Raw genomic sequence first — 27,111 nt, 5'->3', positions numbered from 1 at the left:
CTATTTCTGGCCAAGCTCAGCAGAATATGTGAGTGAATAGCCTGCTTTGAACACCTATTAGGAAAATCATGCCATCTTTTGTAAACACAATTTGCGTCCCAATTCTACTGCATGTAATCTCTTCTGTGCTGTACAAAGTCCCACTCTTATCAGCAGAACACAACGTTGGCTGATTTTTTTTTCTTCCTTTTTTTTTTTTTTTTTTTTTTTTTGTATGTGTTAAAGTTTCATCACCTCCTCCCTCCTTCATATAGTCAAAATACATGCTCTCCCTGCTTATCAAAATGAGAAGATTGCTGGAATTAAGAGATAACCTTAGTGGATGGAAAAGTGGTTTTCTAGAAATGTTAATTTCAAGTCCCTTTCCCAGGTTTGACCTTTGTGTCAAACACAGCAACGTACTCCAGCTTAAATCCCTGCTGTCCTCATTACTGGATGCCGCCTCGTATTTATTGACAGATATATAAATAAATTACATTTGCTGAATGGATAAAAAAAATGGCAACACAGTGCCAAGAAAGTACTTAACCACATACTTTCTCTGTCATAGTCTAACTGATTACACTTCTATGCTTCTTGCAAATTCCTGTTAAATCTTCTGTAAGAGTTCAAGATCAAGGCCAAGTGGGCAATGAAGTCTGAAATTCAGCTCTCTGACATACATGCATATGTATGCACAGAAACATGCACACTTCGATTTTTTTATCTCTCTCCTTTGAAAATGACTGAAAAAAAATAGTGTTACATTAAGCAAATGCTTGAAGAAAACTATTCTAAATGCTTCAACTGTGCTTTGCCTTACATTTTTCTCTTTCTGTTCCTAACAAAAAATATCTGTATTGTGCAAAAGAGCTATCTTAACTTTCAAATAAATGCTAACTACATTGTATTAAACACTAACAATATTGTATTGTTTACTTACATATATACACACACATGTATTACAGATAGATGCAACACATATTCAAATAGGACAGAAACATTAAGCCAGCTTTCATTATTCCAAAAAGCCATTATGCCCTAACATGTTTTTCTCATAATTTGGAATACTGATCAGAAGACCTATGTGCCCCTTGCTGGCTGAATGTTTTATTTTATTGCATTCAGATTTTTCTAAACCAATCTTTCCAGCTGGAAGAGTCAACTAACTCAATCTAGTTCATGAACACTTCAGGTTCTCTCAGATTTATTAATTTAACCAAGATTACACTTCAATATAAATAGTTCTAATCCTCAGCTGGAAAGGTATTCTAAGATTCAGAATCAAGTGAGCAAACAAAACCTTTCTAAAGCCTCAACAACTTCTGTGTATAAAACCCAAAAGTTTAAAAGCATCAAAATTCTCTTGTAATTTAGAGAACTTTTAGGAAAAGTCGATCAGTTAAAAAGTCAGTCATGCTGCAGTTTGTTCAACTTTTCAATTTCAGACCATGACACTATAGCTACTTTTTGTATCAATGATGTCACTGTCCAACTATCCTTAAAAGCAGAAATGACAAGCAGTACCAACAAAAGCCAGCATTTGATTTACCAACTTACAGTGACTCACAGGATGTAAGATCACTGCTGTCTTCTCGGATAACTTCAAGTGACAGGTATCATTGACGAAGCACAGATGATGACAGAATAAAGGGGCACTTTTAATTTCCAGTTTTGTAGGAGAGATTATTCAGAACAAACCATACCATGCCTACTTATGCCCTTGATCCATCTACGAGAAAATCTTGACCCATCTTTACAGTGAAGAAGAATCAATACTGCTCACATACACGTAACGTTATCAGAGCTCTCCTTGAGGAACTCAAATTTCTAAAGAAAAGCTTTATTATTTTGTAGCTGCTCAATCTTTCCAGCTTCTCTGCAGATCCAACAAGGAACACTTGTCCTATTTCCTCAAGAATCCTCAAACCTCCCTGAGATGACTGCTGTGTCACCACACAGACAGTACAGACCAGGTACTTTCGTCCAATTTCCCCAAATAATGTATATGATTGCATCATTAACCACACATTGTACTAACATACTTATCCATAACTCCTTTCTCCTCTCCACCAAATCTTCTCTCCAATTTTGGCTGCTGAGTCAATTTCAGCCAAATTTGTCAGACAGAGATGACAACACTACACAAATCCCACACAGTGATTAAAATCTGAGGCTGGACAAAAAAGTCTGACAAACTTCTGCAACCTATCCAAGGAAAAGCAGTTAAAATTCAGCTCCCGTCCATTCTGAGAGGCATCCAGAAGGCAGACAAGCCATAAGCCTGATAATTAGCATATCAGTAACTTTAAATTGGTCACCTCACATGGGAACAGATTCACTTTTCTGCATATGATAGAGTTGAGGAATGAGGGTTACCATAAATATATCCTAGGAAGAACAGGTTTAGCAGATTAATGGGCTTTAACGGGAGCAAGTTGCTGTGAGAGAAAAAGAAACAGTTAAAAAAGACAAGAGCGGAGCCCAGCTAGTGGTGGCACGGGTGATAAGGAGACAGTTGGACTAGATGATCTTGTAGGTCGTTTCCAACCTTGTGATTCTATGATTCTATGAAAGTATTCCGAGTGAGAGGAACAGTCTTCTATTTCAACAAAAAGGAATTATAATTCATAATAAAAATCACCATTCCTACTGGTAATGAAAGCAAACTTGCAGCTGCTTTTCACTGGTGTTATCCAGAAAGAGTTCTCTTCTCAAAACTACCTTAATTACCCACAACAATCTTTTGCCTCCTCCTATACTCACATTTACACTAAATTGTTTTACTTTGCAAGGAAGGGTACATACTGAAGGACTCTTTTTGTTACTTCTTATGCGCCTTTCCTTTGCTACCATCTGCAACTTGCTTTTCTGATGTTGCTTTACTGACTACTAATTAGGTTAAGATGATGTTTGGCAGCTGCATGCAGCCACCTGCTTTATAGATCTTCAGCTTTTTCAGCTGAGATGCTGCCTAGCTGGATAGTTTGAGCTCTGCAATTATCCATAGTTATTTTCATTTATTCCAAGTTACTTTGTTTTATTTGACAGCTGCTAAACTACCTCAGATTTTCAAAACCAAATTCTGTTGTAGATTCACAGTTAAGTACAACTTCTTTCTACCCTTCATTGTATTCCAAAGGTGGCTAAAGATATGACTGCTGATATGATTTCTGGCCACTTCAGCGTCAGTCCTGCCCCAAGAATCCATACTGCATTTCACGTCCTGATCAAAAAAGAAGTGGGGGGAGTGGGAGGGGAATGTCCTTACAAAATTGAAGCAGTTAGTATACATTCTAAGTTTACAAAACAGTTTCAAGAATAAGGAGCTGAAACATTTTTGCTTCACATTGGTTGTTTTCCTGCTTTCTGATCTTTGTGTTTATGCCTTTGACTTTCTCTGTATCATCCTTCTTTCATTTGTTTTCTTCTGAATAAAAATTTTATGAGCAGTTTAAAATACTAAAAACTGAAGCTTCTGAAGCTGCCGAAGTGTAAATACACAGATGGTAATTCTACCCACCCCCTATTCCTCCCAGTTCAGTACTAATGACAGACTGAAAGTGAACCCTCCCTCCTCACTTTCCCCAGGTTTCACTTACAGCTGGATATTCCTTTCCACCTATTTTACCATGTCGTCTTAAGGTCAGTATAAGGAAAGGAATGAAAACTCAACATGCAAGGACAAACAAAGGGTAGAACTGCCTTCCACAGCAGCAGCCCACCTTTAGTCTAAAAAAACTCACTGAACCAAAGTCTAACATTTGACTAATGAATGTAAATACTTCACATTGATTTTGCTTAAATTAATTCCTCTCTAGCAGTCTTGGGCACCCTGCTCTGGGTGTCCCTGCTTGAGCAGGGGTTAGACCAGGTGGAGCCACAGAGGTCTCCGTCCACCTCAGCCATTCAATGATTCAAAAACAGGCACTCTCAGTAGCAAACAGTTTCTATTCCATCCTTCTGGCAGTTAGAATACAAATTCAAATTTAGAATATATATATTTTCCAGTCCAACCATTACTAGCTTCCAACTTAACATCTATCTTAAGCACTTTAAACCATGTTCTACGCAAAATAAAATCCATGCATACTCTAAAAATATTCTGTATTCCCATAGCCTTTTAAGATCAAACAGATTAGCTATGCTCTTCACTATTCTGATAAACCACAAGAAAAGTGCAATGTCAAAATACCAGGTCTATAAAGTATATTAGAGAAAGTACAGTCTCACATAAAATGGGGAAGACGCACTTCCAGCACACAACTATTACTTTCAAAACCATGGCTGAACACTATCTCCAGTCAGTAAATGATTTCTATCTATGGATGGGAAGAGTCAGCGCTCACATTCACACCAGAGTGCCCAAAGAATTTATTTTCCCTACAAAGATTCCTTGACACAAACTCATTTTGAAGACATATACTATCCACCTTGAAAGCTTTAATCGTTTGAAAGCATTTGCAAGTTTTGATGTAGTAAAGACAGTAACAATGCAAGCAATTTTGGAAAGCAAGTGGTTTTAACCTGCCACTTGAGAGATCTGAACCATGTACAATTTCTAGATTGAAGAGCTAATGCTTTTTAAGATTTTCTTGACAGCCAACATGTAGCGCTATCCCATTTTAGGACTTGAGTTTTAACTACTTAATTTACTGGGGAATAATCCCACCACAAAATACTCAATGTCTTTGTTCTGAGTAAAATCTTAAAAATATTAATTTAACTGTTTTCAAAAACTAGCAAATATGAAGTTCTATATGGTATCACCAACAATTACATATTTAATACAACCACAAGTCACAGAAGACTAGCAATTGCTACAATTAAGAAATGTTAATACTGAATAATATTACAGTAAAACTGTAATAATAAAACCAATATCCCATGACATTTGTCTGTATCAAGAATTTCAGCTGTTGTTGTGGTTTTGTTCCTGTTTTATATATTTCCACAATAAATAGTAGTATAAAAACTATTAATAACTATTATTGAAATGGTATCCTCATAACTTAAAAAAGCACAACACTAACTGAGGGTAGGGCAAAATTCTTCAGCTGCAGAGAAAATATTTTTACAGCCAGGAATGATCTAAAGCTTCTCTAATATTAAATCATCAGAAGAGGGAGTATGGTTTGCCCAGGCATGGCTTGCCTAATTAATTTCTCTGTCTGTAAAGACTCTCCAATCCACTAAAACACCCAACTTGTCAGAAAACAATAGTCTCATTGCAATTACTTCTTTAGAATTTTAAATTTGATCTAAATCTGGAAAACAGCTTTTTTTTTTTTTTTTTTTTTTAATTAAGAGAATAATTCTTTCTAGAAAGAAATACTATTCTGAAGTCATCTGTCTCCTGTTCATTTACATGCTTTGTTTCTTATTTTTAACAGGAAGTAATTGGAACAAAAGCAAAAATAAATGTGGATATTCTACTTCTCCTGACTGCAGAACTATAAGTGCTCATACCTTTTGCTATTGTGAAAGCAGTGAATTGGGAAAAGGACTTGGGCAATTTCTTCAAGAACAGATTTTTTAAAGTAATTCTAATTCAAAGCCAATATCTGTTCTTCTATTTGAGTTATGTAAACAACACATTATAGCACATTTAGCACAGCACAACAGATACATTTATCTGATATATGCTTTCATCTTCATATTCTTCAAACTGATTAGCCATTCTCAGATGTTATTTTACCTGATGAGCAGTATACCAAAGACAGAAATGAAATGTGATCCAAAATATAATATAAATTCAAATACTATGCAATCACACATTAGATGCTCAGCTAACCGTATTACTTTTCCAAGAAGCAATTTTTAAGCAAACAAAAAAATCTAATTTCACAAATAAAGAAACAGCTTAACCTAAGGAAAATGTGAACTAAATACAAGTCAAATAATTCAGCTCTTGAAATAAACATCAGGATTAATTCTTTCTGCTTCAGGGTATATAATAACTAGGAATGACCTGGAAATTATTTTCTGTTTACTTCAGAAAGACCGTTTTAGTAGAGACAATCTCAGACGGGGCACAGCCTCAGAAAATCCAGACTGAGATAGCAAGCTGGATCTTGATACTTTACACTGAGGAGATTTACGTATTCAAATGTTTTCATCACTTTTTTCAATACTGACTGTACTACAGAATGGCTGCACTGGAAGCAATGCTCACACTATTGACTCATGAGAAGTCTGGCACTCTTTACTCTGTATCACAGTCCCAAAGACCAGCTTTCTTGTTTAACACCTCATCCATGCACAGAAGCCACTTGGAAAAAAAACGTGATTACAGCATTTGTTCCCACCACAGAATGGCCTAATGCTTTATTTGTGGAAAAACTCCAGCAACTTCCTGGTCCTGTGAATCTTAAAGGATAAAAAAGGAGTACTTCTTATGTAAAAGGTATGAAGCTGAGGACAGCACTGAGAAAGGAACCTCCATGAGCAAGAACTCAGACACATAGCTTTACAAAGCCCAGCAACATTTATTAAATTTAGAAGCCTTCTTTCTAAATACACTATATCCTTTAAAAACTTGATCTAAGGGGGATCACGAGAGATAGAGCACAGTGAGAGCAGAGAGACTGCTGCCTGGTACAATTCAGAAGCAATAGTGAACACACTGAAGAGTAGTCTGTTCTTCAAGCAATTTTCATTTGCTTCTTTATCAGTCATTTTTAGATAGTGTACAGTTTGAAAATGAGAGCAGTGCTAATCTGACAAGATATATGCATTTGCTAGAACTGATCAACCAACTTGTGGCATTTGCCGATTTGGTGTCCCAGCTCTCTACTGCCTGATTTTTTTTCCTTTTCTGGAAATGATGATCATAGAATCATAGAATCACAAGGTTGGAAAGGACCTATACATAAGCTAGACAGTACCTCATATTTTGGCCCGCACAACAGCAGTGAGGAATAAGCTTCGTAAACAAGACAGGGTAATAATTCACTTGCTTGAAGGCAAGACATATGAGTACTCTAAAACAACAGATTGAAATCCCAGAACTAAAATCCAGTTGGAGCTCAGGTGATTTGGAATGAACCCAAAGAAACAGAAGGTATAAACTAAACAGGACGGAAAATGCATCCAAAGCAACAGGTTGCTGCTTGCAATTATTCGTGAAACAACAAAACCCACCTGCAGCCATCTCCAATCAACCTGGGATCAATTAAGACAGTAACCCAGCTTTCATGATTCAAGGATCTTTTCAGATAAGTCATAAAAGTTGCAGGAGAAAAAGAAAAAAAAAATCACTGATGTGGTTGCTGATATACTACAAATCTAAATCTGATGGTCTAAAGAACTGTGAGCTCACTTATCTCAAGATAAGCCACCACTATTCAGTTTATATGATCTTGTTGAACACAGTATATTCAGGCGTAAACCAAGGGGTTTTTTTTTTGCACTGACAGCACTGATGTTTTTGAAGAGAAACACAAAACGACATCAAAATGTAATAACCCCTCGTACTCTAATCAGAAAAAAAAAAAAAAAGTCCTCAACATTATCAGAGATAATTCATAGATACTAAAACCATTTTGATCAAATGGAAATGAAACACCCCAAAAAAGTAATAGTTCTGATCCAGGTCCTCTGTATGAACTGGAGATAAGGGTCCAACAGACTGCTATGAATAACAGTCCTCCCAGCTACAAAATGCAAATCATGATGCACTGCAAAGACAGTGTTAAGTCTCCATCAAACTCAAACTTGAACAGCTGTATTCATACTTGCACAGATTAAGTTTAAGACATCAGATCAGCTTTATTTTGGGCACTAGCTGTGCCAACGTGAAACCCTCTATGCATAGCCTTAGCTGCCACAGCTTCTGTAGCCCCTCTGGCCAGAACAGTATCAGCACTTTGATGAAGGATGCTGATACATATGGAAGGCCTGATGAGTTTCCAAACAACCACATTTTTTGGAATGAGAAATTAATTTCAGTAGCCAACAAACTCTTGAGCTTTCAATCCCTTGAAACGACCTTCTTAGTAGGAGAGAAGCATCGACAGCTGTTCATCAGAGCAACATACCATGATGCACACTCTCGTTCACTCCTCTACCAAAGAGAGTGAGTGCTTTGAGGATCTAGCACAACAAGATGTAAAAAAAAAAAAAAACTAAAAAAAAAAAAAACACAGGACCACATGGCAGTTTCAATAAGAACAAAATACTTGGCAAGCATATGAACAGAACTCTGCGTGGCAAACTCTGAAGATCTCAAGCCCTTGCACACAGAGATGCACCTTGAGACCTACCATGAAGATGCCTTCTGAAAAATCTCATCTGTCTCCGTAACAACAGCTACATAACAAATGCACACATTGGCAGAAAAACTCGAATTCTACAGCAGAAACCATCCACTCAGGAGGTCTCCTGGGTATAAACGTAGACACATTCTTAAAGAGAAGCATTTCTTATGCTTACAGCATACAAAGGAATCTGTAGTCCTCTACTCACAGAAAAGCCTAGAAATAGTACCTTCTCTTCTGCATAGGATAATGAGTTCTTAGCTGTAAATCATATTAACAGTTATGATAATCCAATTAACTCTTGTCACACAAATATAGTTGAGAATGATTCCTTGACCTCCACAGAAATCTGCTCAGCCGCTGCTAACCACTTTTAGAAACAACAGAAAGGTTACTTATAAGTAGTTGAACTTACAAACCTCTGTACATAAGAAGGAAGAACATCTTTTGGCACTGAAAATATGAAGCATGGGTATGTTTTTTTGGGATAGGGGGAAAATTCTAGTCCAGAAAGTGCTAAGATCCTGGGAAGTTGGGGATGACTCTTAAAACTAAAAGATGGGGATGAATGCTGGGGAATGCTCTGGGACCACAGCTTGTAACACCTGAGGCTGCAAGCAACTATATAGGTGCTGACATGACTTTCTACATGATCCTCCCAGATCATCATTGACTTCAATACTCTGCACACTTTTTTCACCAGGTGGATGTGGAATCTTCACATCTCAGAGTCCTGAAACACTTACATAAAATTCAAGTTGGCTGTCTTTATCATGAGGCCAATTGAGCATCCTCTCAGTTCAGAAAAATGCATTTTTCACTATGACAAAGCAGGGAGAACTGAAAAAGCATTGCAGTACATACATTGATCTGGTTTTAACAACACAGAAGGGAATTTTTCACTTTGTGACAGCCATCTAGTACACAGAGCAACAGAAGCAAAACAAAACTTCATATCTGAAGACAGCGAAAGAATTTCAGAAGAAAACAAGGAGCAACTGTAAGAAGCCGTGACCAAAGGTCATATACTGTTTATTAAAATAGCTGAAAGGTCAAGTTCTGAATCATTCATTCAAACTAAGAATCTGTCAGGTTTTAAGGAAGCTCTCACTGATCTGGAGTTAGGAGAAAATCTAACAGATTCAGAAGGTACACACAAAACAAATATCAGTTCTTAGGCCAAGCAACTATATCAAGAGATTCTGAAAGATGGATGGAACCATTCACCCCCTACTAACCATTCACTGAGCTCAAGAAAAACAAGATTGCTGATACCACTGGAAGATCAACTATTGTACCAGCACTGGAGAAGACAAGTCACAGTCTGGACTGAGGGACTATGAACTGTTATTGGCCGTGAAAGACCAAGCAAATGAGTAATGAGTACTGACAGTCATAAGATCAGTACAGTATCACAGGAGATTTGAAACACTCCCTTCCCAAATATCTCAGCCTGTCTGATTTAGAAGATCAATATCTGAAAATTTAAGATTTGTACTGAGTCCCAATCCTACTTGACAAAAAAAATTGACAAATAAAAAAAATTCACAAGTGAGCTAAGGAACTGTGTTAAATATACAGATCCTGCCTCACTGTGCAAAAGAACTGAAGAAATGGCCTCAGCTGAATCCTACCCACGTATAGTAAGAGCTAATACATTAAATCCTTACCAATCTTTCCAATGATTAGCAGGATAAAAATCTCAGAGCAGTGCGATTTTTTGATGCATATAAAAAGGAAACATGCAGAAAGTATCTCTAGATACTGTCAGATATATGAAAGATAGTTACATGTCTATTTATGGACAAGGAAGGATTAAAAAAAGAAAAAAAAGAAAAAGAAAAAAGGAAATAAGACATTCCCAGGAAAAAGCATTAGCATTTCTTAAATTTGCAATAAATTAATTGTCTTCACCACTAAAAATATATAAAATATTCTCTTTTATTTTGTATCCTAATTACTTCTTCCAAGAGCATTATTTCAAGTCAAATTAGCACTTCTTTTCCAACTAGATCAGCACTCTCTTGCTGCCTGATCAGCAATGGTGATACTCCACGTGAACAAAAAAATTACCTTTCAGACTGAAAGTAGTTGCAAACAGTTAATATACATGACTTTTTGTTGAACTGTCTCATCTGAGCTCTAACCTGTACATCTCCCTTCAATGAAGATGACAACACACTTATAGATCCTTTAATCTCCTGCAAGAATCAATGAGGCTCACCATCCTTCAGTATGTGTGTGAAGACGTTCTAATTTCTGCATTGCTCTCGCTATAAATGACAGGTTTTCAATTTACTGCTACCCATTCAAAAATCTGATAAAATCTGTCAAATTCCAGTAGTCATCTCATGAGCTCTTGTTGTCTCAGGCAAGTCAGCACTATGCATGACTAAGAACGTACAGGATTTAGAAGTTTATTACAGAAAACAGTGACATCAACTTACGACACACAGTACCACCTTCCGTAAGTTTGTGCAAAATTAAAAAATAAATTCTCTAAAAATACTGCCAGATTCATTTGATTTTTTTCTTAACCACAATGAAGTAAAATGAAGTAAAACAAAATTCTGTATTGCACTCATTATAGTAATAAACCAATCCATAATATTAAACAACAGAAGGTGATGACAACAGTCAGCACATCAGTGGAAACGCTGGAACAAGACAAGATTCTGGCTCAGATCCTTCCTAAGAGATATTTAACATACATATTGACAATTTACGTGTAGTATTCCTACATCAGTACCAACTAAAATTAAAAAACAATGCCTCATTAAAGAGAGCTCCAAACAAATTAAATCTCACCTGAGTTACTCCACTGGGAGGAACCTTGTACGACTGCAGCTTCTGCTTCAGTAGCTCAGGATCACTGTGGCGGAATGGGCATCCTGACAGCAAAACAAGCAAGCTCACAAACAAGGCTGTTTACCCAGAAGGGAGCATAGTAACACACTCAAGAGACCTAATTGTCTAACAGCTTACTAATATACAAGTTAATTGTCCATATGTGCAATTATTTTTTTCTTTAACATTTTTTTTATAATAATTACTCCACTGCATTGTCAGCAGTACACCAGAGGCCCAAGAGTTACATGAAATATCCTAATACAAACAGGCCACAGTTGTCACTCACTGACAGGAAAGGAGACTTAGTTAGTACCTTACTTACAGTGATAGCACTGGTACATTTAATATCCGTGAAAAACCAGGAAGAAATAAGTAGTAAGAGCTAACTAGTCTTTAAAGCATAGCCCTTTGTAAAACTATTACTTTTGAAAGCTCCAGCCTTTGAATAAGGGTTGCTTTTCTTGTGTCCCAGAATTAATCTTGTGAGAAAACTAAAGGAAACAACCTTCAGAACCATCTCAGAGGTTTTGTAGAAAAGGGTAAATATGGCACTGAGAAAAATAGTTTAGCAGGCATGGTGGTGATGGGTTGATTGTTGGACTAAATGGCGTTAGTATTCTATCCAACCTTAACAATTCATGACTGTGTTAACTAGCACTAGAGTTACAACAGTAAGGCTGGTGCACATTTCTCTCACTAAATCACACAGGAGTAGGAGGTTTTAAACTACTGCAGCAAATGTAGGAACTCATGTTTGATTTAATTCATATCTCAGAGCCCCTATAAGTGTTCACACTCTGTATGTGTACACAATAACTACAGAGCTAGAAGCCACCAAGCGTGATCTAAAAAGAATATTGCAAGACCACTGTAAGCTTGAAATTAAAAACGTAACTTAAGAGACTACAGGGGTGAGTAACGTGACAGACACTGTAGAAAAAAATCCTTCAGATAACTTCTCAGTATAAAACTAATACTTGTGAAAATATGATCTTAATCTGAAGTGAGAATTTTAAGAAGACCAAAACATAATTTTTGTTTGAGTAAGGAAATTAGTTTCATAAAACTGGCTATGCAAATAAGTTCAGTGTAAAAGATAATGCTCAAACACTATGCATACCACATAGTCACTATTTTCAGCTCTGTTCAGCATTACACATCATTGCAAAACAAATTGCTGAAATATTTATTTCTTTCTTAATATTGAAAAAGCATTGTAAACTCAGATCTTGTTAAGTTTCTCTTTGCAGTATCTATCTTGTCTGGGTTACATACATGTAAGCCATGACTTCCACAGTGATAACTTAAACACTGCAGTCCCCAGTAGATACACACATCAATACTTGGTCATTTATAAATTTACATTTTACTACAATTAGAAATAAAGAATACAGAAGAGTCCTGAACGTCCTAAACTTCTGAAAAGCAAGTGAGTTAATATTAGTAGAGTAAGTTTGCCATGCTGAAAGCACAGATTGAAAGGATTGCACCTTTTTTTTTTTTTTTTCCTACACACAATGTGGGAAGAAGGGGAGGGAAGGAAAAAGAACCAAAGTTGAGTACAAAATTGAACTTTACTTGCTGAATGATACCAGTTAAGAAAGATTAATCACAAGAAGAGTAGCAGAGAACAGCAGTGGCTACCTTAATTAGGAGTCAAACTAACTAACTTCCACTTAAAATCAAATGCAATCTCCATGGTTCTCTTCTTTAGCCAAAGGCTTCCAATATTTTTGAACCTGTTGGTTTTAGGAACTCACCATGATAATCCCCTTGACTTGGTGGATTGGACATGATAATCTTCATGCAGCTGTACGGGGTATAGTCTGTTCTCTTTCCTTCTTTCCCATAGTTGTGGCGAATGCTGTACGCGTATCCTTTGTCAAACTGAAACAACAAAAGAATATATTTTCATATACCATATCAAGTCATTATTCTGTCTACTCTGCCAACAGAAACATTGGATTAGAAAGCAAATCTTCCAGACCTACTCAAATTTAGAGAAATGGAATTGTTTTCTGTTAGTTTTGATTTTTATATTATAAGGAGTTTTAAGTATCTGTATGCACGTTTTATACACACATAAGAAGAGAACTAAAAATTAATACCTTTTAAGCAGATGAAGGAATCAATAAAGTTAAGATGATTTAAAGATCAAAACTGTGAACTATATGATGTTAGTAAATGGAGAAGACGTTGTAATACTAAACCTTTCATAAGTGTCCACAAATCAATGGCTTTATCAGCGAAAAGCCAAAATCACAGACTTCTTGACTGAGGTTCACATTTTTGTTCTCCTACACTTTGCTTCAGCACTGAAATTCACTGTTTTTGGTATAAAATTAAGTATTTTTGCTTGAAAACTGTACAATTTTAGCAAATCTCTTTTGTCTCACAATAAAATGTCAGCTCCCACCAACTCCACCAATAAAATTAAGAAACTAAAATAGGCATAAACAAGTTACGTCCTGTAAATAAGGACTTAGCTAAAATGATTTCAAGTTATTTTAGATGTAGCCATTCAAGCACACAACTGGTCACGTCCAGCAGTTCAAAATTACCCCTATTTCTACACATAAAATTAATTGCCTGCTAAATAATTCAGAATATTCAGACGACTGTGAAATATCTTAACCTGCTAAAATTCATTCAAAATATAACAGAAGTATGCTTTTCACAATCTAACATTTGAAAAATTTAATTACATATATAACTCAAAACCTACAACATAATAAGCAAATACATAAAATGTTTAAATAAACTTTTGAAAATAAACATTGAAACATACACTACATCTGTCTAGATGGATAAAAAAGGAACTTCTTTATTAAGATGCTGTCATAATCAAGTTAATTGTGTTTCCCAGCACAGCCAAGACAGGATGTAGCATACAGGGATAACCTATCTAGTAAATCCTATTAAGCAGGGGGAAAAAAAAAATAGCACATTTGTTTGCTTGCAAAGGAGAGCTGGGTTTATCAACAGCATTAACTAAGGACAAGGAGGAAGACCGTACAAGGATCTTCCTTCAGGAAGGGCAGGTAAAAGAGGTATCATCCTGCAGTGACGCAAGCAGCAGCTGTAGGCTGAGAGTTGCTGCTGCAGGGGCTGCAAAATATAAACACAGCCTTTGCAGCTGTCAGCTGTAGAGAAGCTTAATACAGCAAAAATCAGTAGTTCTGTGCACTACAGCAACAGATAGCATTATAATAGTGAAAACGTGATATTAGTAACCTTTGTGTAAATCCATTAAGTTATGTGTGAAGCCCGTGAACATACAGCCACAAATTCTTACAACCAGAAGCTCTGGTACCTTTCTTCCTTCTTCACAAAAAATTAGATGAATGCATATTTCATTTGATTAATGAAGGATATATGTGTAAGCAAGTCGAAGTAAATAGTTCTTTATAAGGGAAAACCAAATCTTCACTGCTTTAGTTTGCAAAACAATAAATACAGCCCTCTGACAGTGCTGCATACTAGAAACCTGAGCTATGCTTTTCTTATCACTTGTCTTAATGCCCCACAGAAACTGTTACTACCCAAAATGATTTTATGCTGAGATGCGAATTTTGTAGTAACAGCTGCAGGGTAACACAACGTAGCCTTGGGACAAGTTGGGTATCTTCACACTGCTTTCTTTACAGACCTCTTTGGATCTTCTGAAGCCATTTCCAATCAGTTCCACTTTGTTTCACTTAAATGTTCTTTAAGCCAAACTTATTTTAATTCTTCCTTTTAGTAAGACTACAATAGAACAGTATTCTGAAAGCTAAAACACATAAATACAAACAGCTGCTGCACGTGAACCTAAAATTCTAAGATATGAGAAGACTTCATCATCTACATACTTGGGTGAGAATCTCTTAAATTGCACTGAACAGAGAAGCCTTAAAAGCTTAAAAAATTGGAACAACTTTATAAATCTGATTTTACACTAGCATGTAATTATAACTACTTTATTCTTTTATATAACAGAAATACTAGCACTAATGAATGGAGGAAGAAATTGCAGAGAGGCTTTTTTGCTTGCTCGTTTTTCAATAGTGGCCATTCTTCTGAAATCGATACAATCAGGATAAGTGGCTGGTCATGGCAATCTGTTGAAATTACCATGAGCTGCCTAAAACAAATATTGTTCTAGAATTATTTTTTAAATTCAGAAAGCACATACACAGTATCTTTGTGGCTACTTGGCAGAATTAATGCTGTCCCATATAAGCACTGCACTACCCAACCCGTATTTTCTATGTTGTATTTTGGGAATTGAGCATAAACTCCCCAGCAGTCAGTTTCAAAATGCAGACTCCACACTGCAGAGCCTTCACATGCAAACTATTCATTTCTCTCAAAGAAAAAGAATATGTCTAACAGCAAAGGTTAGCAAAATTTACATCTGTAAGAGAAAGTACTTCATAATGACTAATATTTGCACAGCTGGGCACCCGCTTCTTCAAATTTTCAACTTCTTGGAATCTTCACAGCAGCAGACGGAAGAAGTGGTACAAGTCAGTGTGTGCACATTTAGACAATTTCACCTCCTGACCTTCTGATTCTGTTTCTTATTGTTGATCACAGAAACAGACTTTTAGCCACACTGATTTCCAGCAGGCTGTGCAGTACTCCTTAATGGAAAGAAATCATGAATTGAGGAATTTCATTTCAGAAAGCACATCCTGAGGAGCAAGCCCTGTGTACTGGGGGATGAACTCAATGACCAGAAAAGCTCTTTACTAACACTGTTGCTCTAAAGTATGCACAAAGAAAAATCACCCCCAGAAGCAATTTCTGCCAGTGAATATACACATATGTATATGAGTGCAGATATAACTAGATGTGTTTGAAATCTAGACATAGGGAATTGTCCCTTCCCTTCATTCCAACTTTCCCAGTAGATGAAGTATGATCCCCCCACCTACTTAAACAAGAAATTGTATGCAGAACATATCATGCATGTCATTGTTCGCAGGGTTGTTCTAATTGCTCATAAATTACTTGCTTTTAAATTATTCCAGAAAACAACATTTCAAAACTATAAAATGCCTATTACAGTATAGACCAACTACTAGATGCCACAAGATTATTATGGCAGAAAACTATAAAAAGTGACTTTCCACCAAGACAAGCAAAAAATAATCAGGCAAAAAGCAATTCTACTAATGCAGAAAAGCTAACTATGTATATACATCCACCACAGCCTGCTTTGGCACTGATCGAAAGTTATTGCTAAAGTTGCAATATAATAGCAGTCCTAAAGGAACATCCTCATATTATTGAGCAACTACCTACACTAGATCACCTATTGCTAGTAATAGTTTAGAACAGTGATTTTTTGCAACTTTTAAAAATATGGCCTCAACTACCTAAATTTTTTTTCCTCTGACCAGCTCTCAGAGCTTTCCAATATCTGCCAGGAATTTGTAACTTATGTCCAAGTGTGGGGTTGATGACTAATGTCATGTCGCAGACTAATGTGATGCCACAGATGACACCAAATTGGCTGGAAGTGTGGATCTGCCTGGGGGTAGAGAGGCCCTACAGAGGGATCTGGACAGGCTGGAGAGCTGGGCTGAAGCCAAGGATGAGTTTCAACAAGGCCAAAAGCCGGGTCCTGCACTTCGGCCACAACAACCCCAGGCGATGCTACAGGCTTGGGGCGGTGTGGCTGGAGGACTGCGTAGAGGAAATGGGCCTGGGGGTATTGATTGATGCTCGGCTGAACATGAGCCGACAGTGTGCCCAGGTGGCCAAGAAGGCCAATGGCATCCTGGCTTGCATCAGAAACAGCGTTGCAAGCAGGAGCAGAGAGGTGATTGTTCCCCTGTATTCAGCACTCGTGAAGCCGCACCTCGAGTACTGTGTCCAGTTTTGGGCCCCTTACTGCAAGATATTGAGGCCCTGGAACGTGTTCAAAGGAGGGCAACAAAGCTGGTGAGGGGTCTGGAACACAGGCCATATGAGGAGAGGCTGAAGGAGCTGGTAATGTTCAGCCTGGAGAAGAGGAGGCTCAGGGGAGACCTCATTGCTCTCTATAACTACCTGAAGGGAGGTCGTAGTGAGCTGGGGGTCGGCCTCTTCTCTCGTGTCATTAGTGATAGGACCAGGGGGAATGGCTTCAAGCTACGGCAGGGGAGATTCAGGCTGGACATGAGGAAGTATTACTTTTCAGAAAGGGTGGTCAGGCACTGGAATGGACTGCCCAGGGAGGTGGTGGAGTCACCGACCCTGGGGGTGTTCAAGGAAAGGCTGGATGTTGTGTTGAGGGACATGGTTTAGTGGGAGCTATTGGGAATAGGTGAACGGTTGGACTGGATGTTCTTTTAGGTCTTTTTCAACCTTGGTGATTCTATGATTCTATAATGGCTTTAATGAGAGAGAAAGGGATCAAGAAATAGGACTGATTTAAGCAGTGAACCATTCAACCAAAAGCCAAGAAGCTGAGAACGCTACCCTCCATCAAGTCTGTCAATTTAGTGCTGGCATGTGCAAATCTAAGAATCTAAGCACCTACTTTTTTTTTTTTACTTTTTTTTTTTTTTTTTTTTTTAATTTTAAAAGAGTGCAAGTAAATTGCCTGATCTTTAACTTGTTCCCTGATGACAAAAAATTTTGAGGACTTTTCTTTCCTCTGGACATAGCTGTAGGATACACATGATGTCTGTACTGAGATACTCCACAGAAAAAAATGTAAGTAGGCAGTTTTGCAGGTTACTATGTTCCAGACAAGAATTTACAGAAATGATATTTTCAGAAGAGCTTGATTACATAAATATGAGATCTTTGGGTAGGTGATTTCAAAGTAGTAATGGTGTTAAATTATTATTTCTGTAACTCAATCAGAAATAAGAAAATTTGCTACAGATGTAGCTTAATTGGGATCAAAGTAATTCTGGACACTTTTTGCTCATGAGGGGAGAAAGGCAGTAAAAGAGAACATCTGGAAGGGGAAAGGGAAAAAGGGAAGTTGAAAGGGCTGTCAAATGTGATCAGTGCTTTTCAGTGGTCTCTGTAAATCAGCCTTGTGCCTGTAGCTTGTAGCAGGAACAGTTTGTTTCCACTGTACTCCTCTAATCTGCCTCCAAGGTCAGCAGGTTTCTGGCAAGCTTTCCCTGCTATCAGTGAGGATTATCTGGGATCCTTCCTAACACCAAAATGTTAGGAATGGAAGGAGGGCACCATCTAACAGCCCTGTCCTTCCCCTACCACCTTGAACAGTGATGTTCCTTTAAGAGGCCTGTGATCTCAGAATATCCAGCTCAATTTGGAGTTGTTGGGATGCTGCTAATAAAGCTCTCAGTTTTTGTTTACTCTTTAAAAAAAAAAAAAAAAAATAGGCATCCAGAGATGCCATTCAGCTGTGGGGGGGAACCACACACTTCCAGTATTCCATGATTTACAAGCACATCACTGACTCTTCTGTTGCTGTTTTTTCAAAGCGTTTACTGCATTTCAATATTCAGAAATGTCAGCTGATGTAGTTTAAGTGTTTCTTTCAGTAGAAGTTAAGAAGCAAATTAACAGCATTGTTAACTTTATCAGAAGTGGTAGTCAGAGAATAACAGTATCCAACATGCTTAATTCAGTGATAACACTTCATGTTCTCTGCAAGAGATGTGAGAGTATTAACAGATTGCAAAGCAGACAAGAATTTGGCATGTAGTACAATAACAAGGACTAAAAAATTAAACAGAAGTAGAATAGTAACAGATTTTGTGTGCATCTATAGGAATAAGATTCAGCTCCAGACATCTAAATTCAGACATCTCCCATTATTGTCAATGGAAGTCGATGCAATCAGAGGAGTCTGGGGTGCAATTCAATTTACCCTAACAGAGGCACCAAGAGGCTCACTAAATAAATCATTATCTAGACACTATTGACTGTATTGGCTAGAGCTCTATTGATCATAATGGCAGCCTGGGATCCTAGAATAAAGAATATGTATACCAAAGAGAAATTAGATTCGGTAAGCTTGTATCAGAATTGAGAGAAATCCTTATTTTTATGCATACCATTGCAGCAGGTATTGCATATTTCAGGAGAAGATGGATAAATACTGGCCAGGGCCCTCTGCAGAGTCTGAAAAGTAAATTCCTACTGCTCTGTCTATACTCTAAACAACAAAGCTATCATATTTTATTTAGTTTTACTTAAGCACGGTAATCTAACACATTTGGTCTGGTAGCCCAGGATCCTTTATATTATACACAGTAACCTGGATGAGTATGTACAATAAAAACTTAAAAAGGAAAGAAAAAGGGAAGAAAACAGATTAATTTTTCATAGAAATATCAGCATGGAGTCACACTGTTACTCTGTGAAAAATCCTGAAACATATCCAAATAGATTCTCTTTTTGAAAAGGTAATAAGATATGCAATAAAAAGCAGGACTGGGAAACAAGGTCCGGATTGCACAGAAGGAATATTTGTACTAGCCTATCATAACATTTTAAAGCTATGGATGAGAAGACACAGGGATTCAGGGCAGGGACAGCAGAAGAGAAATTCATCAAGATCATCTCTGAGGAAAACCTGTCTCAGCTACTCCAGTCAAAGAAAATGAGACAGGTCCTCCCACAACAACATTCAAGGACAAGACCAGAAATGCATATGGAGGCACAATGTATAGCCATCAGCTCTTGAAGAAGAGCACTGCTGGTGGTATGGACTGCACTTCACCTCTGCTACAATGTTCCCAGTTTCAAAGACATCTGCAGGAGACTAGAATGAATCCAAGAAAGTCTGTTTCACCACCTGGTGAGACATTTCCGCTCAGCACACCTGACACAGAGTTGAAACACCTAAGCACACTTAGTACAGAAGTTGAAGCTCTCTTAGAATCATAGAATTATCTAGCCCAACCATCAGCCCACACCTGTGATCACTCTAGACCACATTCCTCAGTGCAATCTCTGCCCTCTTCCTGAAAACCCCTCCTAAAGACATTCAGTGATTTGGGTTGGAGAACATGCCTTCATATCACCATCTGATTCTATTTATTTTTTTCTATTTATTTCTATTTATATATTTTTTTAAATATGTTTTGCAGTTACTGCAAATGTTTTGCAGTTACTGAGATAGTTAAATCTCTTAGACAAGAAGATGGTGCCAGAACAGAAGGACATCAGGTGCCCAAACATGTAATGTTTTAATATAGCAGCAAATCTCTTCCCTCCTCCTCCTCAAAAAAAAAAAAAAAAAAAAAAAAGCTGACTAATGAACACTCAAGTTTCCTCAGATAAATACATAAACTTTATGTCTACTCTTGAAACATGTAGACTTCTGTTTTTTTATGCTAGCATAAAAGAATGAGAACAAGGGATTTAGAGATTTGCTATTTGCTCAAAATACTAGCATCCTCCCCGTAAAAATACTGCCATAAAAACACTTCTTGCTTTACTAGCAGCACTACAAAAGGCAAAAATCACATTTTAACGTGATGATCAAAGAAAATCGAAAAACATAGACATCAGTCCTTACTGCCATAATAAGCATAACTGCTTACATACAATAAAAAAGTGTAGTCCAGTCAAGATTTACTTGAAGGCTCTAGACTTTGCATAACAACTCCTTCTGCATTCAGTGGCAGAAGTTTCTTTTGGTTTTGTTTTGTTTTTGTTTTTTTTTCCTGAAGGACACAACTATTTTCCCACCTTTTGTTTTGTTGTTGTTCATTGCTCATTAAAGGATGAACTGACTAAAGAAAAAACACAAACTGAAAACTAAAAGAAGCTGTACTGCCAGATTGCTCTGAAGTAACATACGTCTCAATTATTAGTGTTGGCTGCAAAAATCTAAAACTTAATACAATTTCAGGGAAAATACTCTGGTAACAAAACACAGGAAGGACAATTCAACTACTGTAATCCATCTGAAATCCAATGTTTTTAAACAAAGCTATTTCCTCACTAGTACTGACCCAACCCTCATGCCTCAAATCCAACTTCAGTAAGAAAATCCATCAGAAAAATAATGGAATTTCAATCCAAATTCATAGCCAATCCAAAGGAATTTAACTTACTTAAGATCACTAGATTCTGTTCCCCCATGTATAGCAGGGTACATCTGTGCCAGAGAACTTCAGAAAGGACAAAGGGAGCACAAAAAAACAGAGCATAACACATCATACAGAATATAAGTTCTCAGCTAAGCAGCACAGTGCATTTCAATGTAAAATCAGTGCCTTACTTTCTTTCAAGAGGCAGTAACCTCTCTAAGTGCTGAAATATTTAAATCCGATGACAGTAATTCAACTTTTCCAGATCAATAACGAATCCTGAAGTATTCATAGCACAAATTAGATATAAAAAGAGATGTCTTTATTCATGAGATTCAATACATTTCAAGAGACGTGAGGCACAACGCTAAATCAATTCTGAAAGTAAAAATACTTTCTTATTTACACTTAAACCTACGTGGTATATCAGCAGATTGCACATTTGATACAACATGCTGCTTTTCTGGATGACTGAAGATGAAATATAGCCACAATTTGCTGCTTGAATATAGACATATGGAATACAACAGTGAGATATAACAGAAATTACACGGACCTTATCAAAAGAGAAGACAGTGCATGATTCTGGATCTTGGAAGTCAGTTTATAAGACCACAGCAAATCTGAACATTTAATTATTTAAAAATGTCATTTCAAACAATTGTATCAACATTAATTAGCTTCTCTATCAAAACCAGTGCTTTTCTGTTCAAAAACCAAAGGAGCACAACTGGAAGAGACCAACCATGTCATTCATCGTGGATGTCAACAAAAAGATACAATTGAACAGATTTGCATCTAAAAAACATTGACTTCTGTATCAGAAATTGGGGGTAAACAACCAAAAATGTTATATAGCAGGTATTTTTCAACAGATGGCTATAAAGAGAAAGCTATATCGTTAGGAAGATATCAAGGCAGCCTGCTAAAGCACATACTGCCAAAGAACATATTGATACTCAAGATACTTCACAATCATTGAACATAAAGTTGGCAACCAGATAAACAAACCTATTACTTTTCTTAAAATATCACTGATGTACCTACCACCCTGCTGTTGCTGTAACAGCCAATGAAACAGAAACTTCTTCTAACAAGTACAGTCTTCCTACTGTGATATTAAAGTCTGACAAGAGGTTCAAGTCTACAAAAGAATTATCAAAAATTAAATGACTTGTTTTCCATTCATTTTTATACATAAAATTCTATGAAAATACTATGAAGTTATATCCAAAAATGTGTGTTTATTAGGAACAAAATGTCATAAAATCTAATCTTTGATGTAGTTTTTGTACAGGAAACATATTTATTGCTTTCATACTTGTCAGTGTAAGGACTTTATCAGTAAACTGCATGTACAATGAATAGTAAAACAAATTTCAGTGCCTAATATGTAATTAAGAAAAATCAACCCTACTTCTCTTTACATTAGTTAGCACAATTAAAAAAAAAAAAAAGAAAACTGTAATAAATGTCCTGGGAAATAAATTATGATCTTCTCTGGCCATAAGACACACCACAGGCTGAAAGACAATCCAAAGCTTCCCTTCATAATACAAGCCAAATGCTGAAAATTGAAAATCGAAAGTAAGGCAGATAAGTTTTGAACAGGTTTTTTAAAAATTAGGCTGAAGAACTTGATTATTTTAAAGTGAATGATCACAGGAAGAACGTCACCAACTTCAGCCTCAGAAAGACCAGAGAACTTAACTTTTGAATGAATGCAATTAAGAAATCTTTAGCAATTCTAAGGAGGATTTCATGCTTTCTAGTATATCATCATCAATTACGGTCTCATTGAATAATACCCATGAATAAAAAACATGCTGAAAAATAACATCTTTTTATACTAGCTCCCTTTCATTTAAGAAATTCTGCTCTAAAATTTTTCACCTATTACATGAAATGCAGCTTTTTATTACTTTAAATTCTAAGGGTTTTTGTTGTTGTTGTTGTTGTTTTTTAAGAAAAATACTGCCTTATAAAAACTATCTTAAAATGTGGAATGACAATTAATGAAACGGATTCTTGTCAATATTCAGTCAGCTTAGACAACCTTAGGGTACACCATTGTGCTGATTTGTAATTTAAGGCCTGAGTAAAGATGGTTTCAGAGGGAAATGCACAGAAGCCTGATTGAGTTTAATATGCATCTACATTTGCTACTGGGCATAATTAAAACTACATCTCTCTCTCAATCTACATAATTATGTCCCAAAGACACTTTTTCTTTAGTATCCTTAGCTTCGCTGATAAATCAGGAAAGGCCTCAGGTTTAAGAGGTCATCCAGTATTGTCTTGAACTAAAATACATCCTTCAACAGAAAGAGTTCCAAAATAAAACAAAAGGTTCCTGTTAGGCTTCGCTCATTTTAGTGCACAGAATTCCAAACGTGTGGTAGGTAAAATAAAATTTTAATGCAAGCTTTAAAAAAGCACTAAGTGAGGTTGCATCTTACTCCCCTGACAAAGGTACAGGGAATTGACACAACTTCTGCTACTGGGAAAAAGAAAATTGAACATTGCTAATTTTGGAAACACCATTAATTGATAGTAAAATGAATCATTTATTCACTGGAGGGAAGAAACCCTTTACCAGTGAATATTCCATCCGCAAATGTAAATGATTCCCAGGCTAACCAGTTCAATAAAATAGCACAACATTATGCACCACTTACTATGTATTACTATTCTTATTTGAACTTAAAAAACCTCTGAACACAGTTAAATCATGTGCATTTTTAATATAAAGTTGTAGGTTAACTACTATTTCAGTGATGATTACATAGATTGTGCATTGGCAAAAAAAGGTGAAAGATTTACTACTTTCATCTTGCTTTGCTGAAATAAAGCGGTAAGACTTCAAGTATCGCGAAGAAGTTACTGAGGGCTTAAACATCTTGTCCTCTATTCACATCTAATTTCTCATCAACTGACTTGTCATGCCAACTGGAGCTACGAAGTACTTCTTTTAATTGCTTAATTAACACATATTACATTCGATACATTTAGTAAGGAAACTTATCCTTCCTAAGACTTCGAAGCATTTGCAAGAAGTTGTTTGCATTGGAACACACTTCTCAGAACAGAGGCAAATGCAAGCAAGGGGAGCATGTTTCAAAGTCCTCTCCCTTCCGAATTCCTTTGCAGATCTCTTTTCTGCTGTTTTATTCAATAGATACACACAGCAAACTGAAGAAATCAAATCATGTAGACTAGCATGTCAGAAATACGCACAGTACTCATCTGAGCGTTTCAAAATGCTCAAGTGCTCCACAAGAGAGAATTGAAGAAGAATGCTAGAAAGTATAAATGAATACAAGAGAGAGCAAAAATCCCCATTACTAAAATAACTTCAAACAAAAATAGCATATAACAGCAAGATTCCTGCATGTATTTAATATATTCATTGTGATAAACTTACTGACAAAAAAAATAACCAAATTCCAACAGCAATTGAAACACTTCCATTCAACAGAAGATACTATGATTCTTTGGGACTAAATTCCATGACCAGAGAACAGAAGTTCTGCAAGAATGCCCCGGATTCAGTTATCATGATTTTCAATTTTTTGTGTAAATCTTCTCACTGTTTCTTATTAGGAAATTATCAGAAAAAAAACAATCCTTTTCAAGCTACCACAAACAGGAAAGTTGTACTAATTCAGCTTGATTCAGACACAACAGTAATTCATCCACTTGTGTCTTCAAGTTTTAATTCTCACGTCTAGCTGTTTAAGTTTCAAGTATAAAACAAATTCACTCACAATACCTCTACTGCTAATTGATTATTATAAAAACACCATTCCATCCTGAATTTTTCAGCTTGGACTCCTTCAGCTAATTGACCTCTGCAGCCACGTAACCATCACCTTCAGCAACAAGGAAGTACCATTTGAAGAACACACCTCTTAACACCAAGTCTTTGATTTAATATAAAAGATATTAAAGTAAGCTATATGAAAGGAGATCTCTTGATGATGGACTCAATGCCACAAAGCTGATTTCTGAAAGAAGCACCACTAGGGAATTCAGATTGGGCATTTTTCTCTTGATACATATCAATGCTGCAACAGCTGTTCAGCTACTAACAACAGGTATCTTGGTTTATTCACTTCTGTTTTGTAAAGCATACTGACTGCACAGACCTACCTCCTCAGAGGAATGACATGAAGTTCTATAATAAAGAAACATAAAAGAACACAGGAACAGCAAAATCTGGATATCCTTCAGCTTTTGAGGTTGAATTTTAAATTAAATACTCTTAAAAAAAACTCTAGTATGTTTTGGTTTTTTTAAACTTGCTTTTAAAGAAAAGATGTAATGCAAATTCAATAGTATGTTTGGGAATCCAAATGAGACATATAAGTGAAAATACATTTTAATATTTCTTTTGATTATTAAATCATTTAACCTGCTATTAAAGCAGCTTGAAGGGCTATCATTGTTTGTAGAACATAAAAAGCATTTGAAAACAGCATGAAAGTATTTTGACCTTCTTTACGCTCAGCTATCTTATGAAAGCAGTCATTCAACATATGAGTTCAGCAACGTCATTTTTGCCAATACAGACAAAAATCATTCACCCAAAATCATTATTTTGGTGTGAAAATACTCTATCTCACTACACCTAGAGAATGAAATTATTTCCAAACTATGAGAGGAATACAGACAGTGGTTCTACTGAAGCTAATTTCTGTAGCCAATAGCCAAATCTGTGGGAGTTTAACAAAAAAATGCAATTTATTCAAGATCCTGACTATCCAGTCCTCCAATAACCAATGAAAGCAAGGATGCTTAGCTATAATATCAATAACTTGTTACCATGACGCACTACTCTACCATTTTCCACAGATTTCAGGGGATAATATTTTATAGGTAATATAGGGAACACATATGTTCTGGTTTTGCAATCCTAAAAGACAGTGATCATTTCCTTAAAGTTTTACTGTAGCCTTCTGGCATCTCCAGAGAATTCACACCTAGCCATCTATTTGCATTACAGTACTACTGATGTAAAATGAAAAATAAGAGATCAAATGTTAATCTGTATGGAAGATTTTCAATTAGATTCATATTTCTATTTCTCAGATGCCAAATATTGTGGTTTCCTGTCTAATGTATCACTAGGCTTTGGCAGTTTTCTCAGATTTAAATAACTCAAGAACAAAAGCAGCAAATTATATCCGACTAGAGAATTATAATTAATTGTGACAGAACAGAGATCTTCTTCAATCTTATGAATCAAAACACGCTCTGAAAATAGCAGGTACCATTATTATCCCAATAGAAGGACAAGTAAGGCAAACCTCACTGTAAATCAACTCCCAAATCTGAAACAAATGAGAAAGTGAAATACCCAAATTAAATGCAATCAGCTGACTGATAAAGAATATATTCCAGGAGATTTAAGGAGGTAGAGGTCGTTTTAAGGAACCACCACGCCATTTTGTGCATTACAAAAATCCACTGTAGAATGCTCTGCATGCTTAAAAGCACTGCTCAGCATATTAGCAGATACCTATTTCTATTTTCATTTTAAAGTATCGTTTGTTTTCACAATACAAATATACAGACTTGCAAAGCATCACAGTATAAGCACTCTGAACTTAGATCTACGGGCTGTATTTGTTCATTCTTTATGATCTTGTCTCCCTCTAGTGGCTAGCTCCCACAACAGTTTAATTCTACCTATAACCAGTTGCGTGTGCAGAATCACAGAACTAGAAAGGAACTTCAGAAGATGTCTAGTCCAGCCTCCTGCTTCAAGCAGCATCAGACTGCACAGCACTTTGTCCAGTTGGATCTTTGAAACTTGGAAGTACAGAGATCACATAACATCTCTGAAGAAACTGCTCCAGTGCTCCACTGCCTCCATGCTGAGCTCTTCACTATGTCCAGCCTGACTCCCTTATTTTAACTTAAGCTTCAATGCCAAGCTATTAGCTACAATAACTGACAGCAGCAGGTTTCATTCTTTTCTTTGCTCTAAACTCATGTTCCTTCAAGTCCCTGACTTCACATTC

At 36.5% G+C, this 27,111-nt stretch overlaps 1 protein-coding gene across 2 annotated transcripts in view; it reads right to left on the bottom strand.

The window, feature by feature from the left end:
* PRIM2 (DNA primase subunit 2) overlaps positions 1-27,111 on the bottom strand; it is an 85,645-nt gene that overhangs the window by 9,022 nt on the left and 49,512 nt on the right. For both annotated transcript variants that reach the window (XM_052684420.1, XM_052684356.1), the window contains 2 exons: positions 12,848-12,974; positions 11,046-11,128 (listed from right to left, as the gene is read on the bottom strand). In XM_052684420.1, coding sequence (XP_052540380.1) covers positions 11,046-11,128; positions 12,848-12,974 — 210 coding nt within the window. The remainder of the gene's footprint in view (positions 1-11,045; positions 11,129-12,847; positions 12,975-27,111) is intronic.

This window comes from Tympanuchus pallidicinctus, unplaced genomic scaffold (assembly GCF_026119805.1).
Source record: "Tympanuchus pallidicinctus isolate F22 unplaced genomic scaffold, pur_lepc_1.0 scaffold1, whole genome shotgun sequence".
Taxonomy (NCBI): domain Eukaryota; kingdom Metazoa; phylum Chordata; class Aves; order Galliformes; family Phasianidae; genus Tympanuchus; species Tympanuchus pallidicinctus.
Note: the sequence above shows the minus strand (reverse complement) of the source record. Positions and strands in the feature narration are given on the sequence as shown.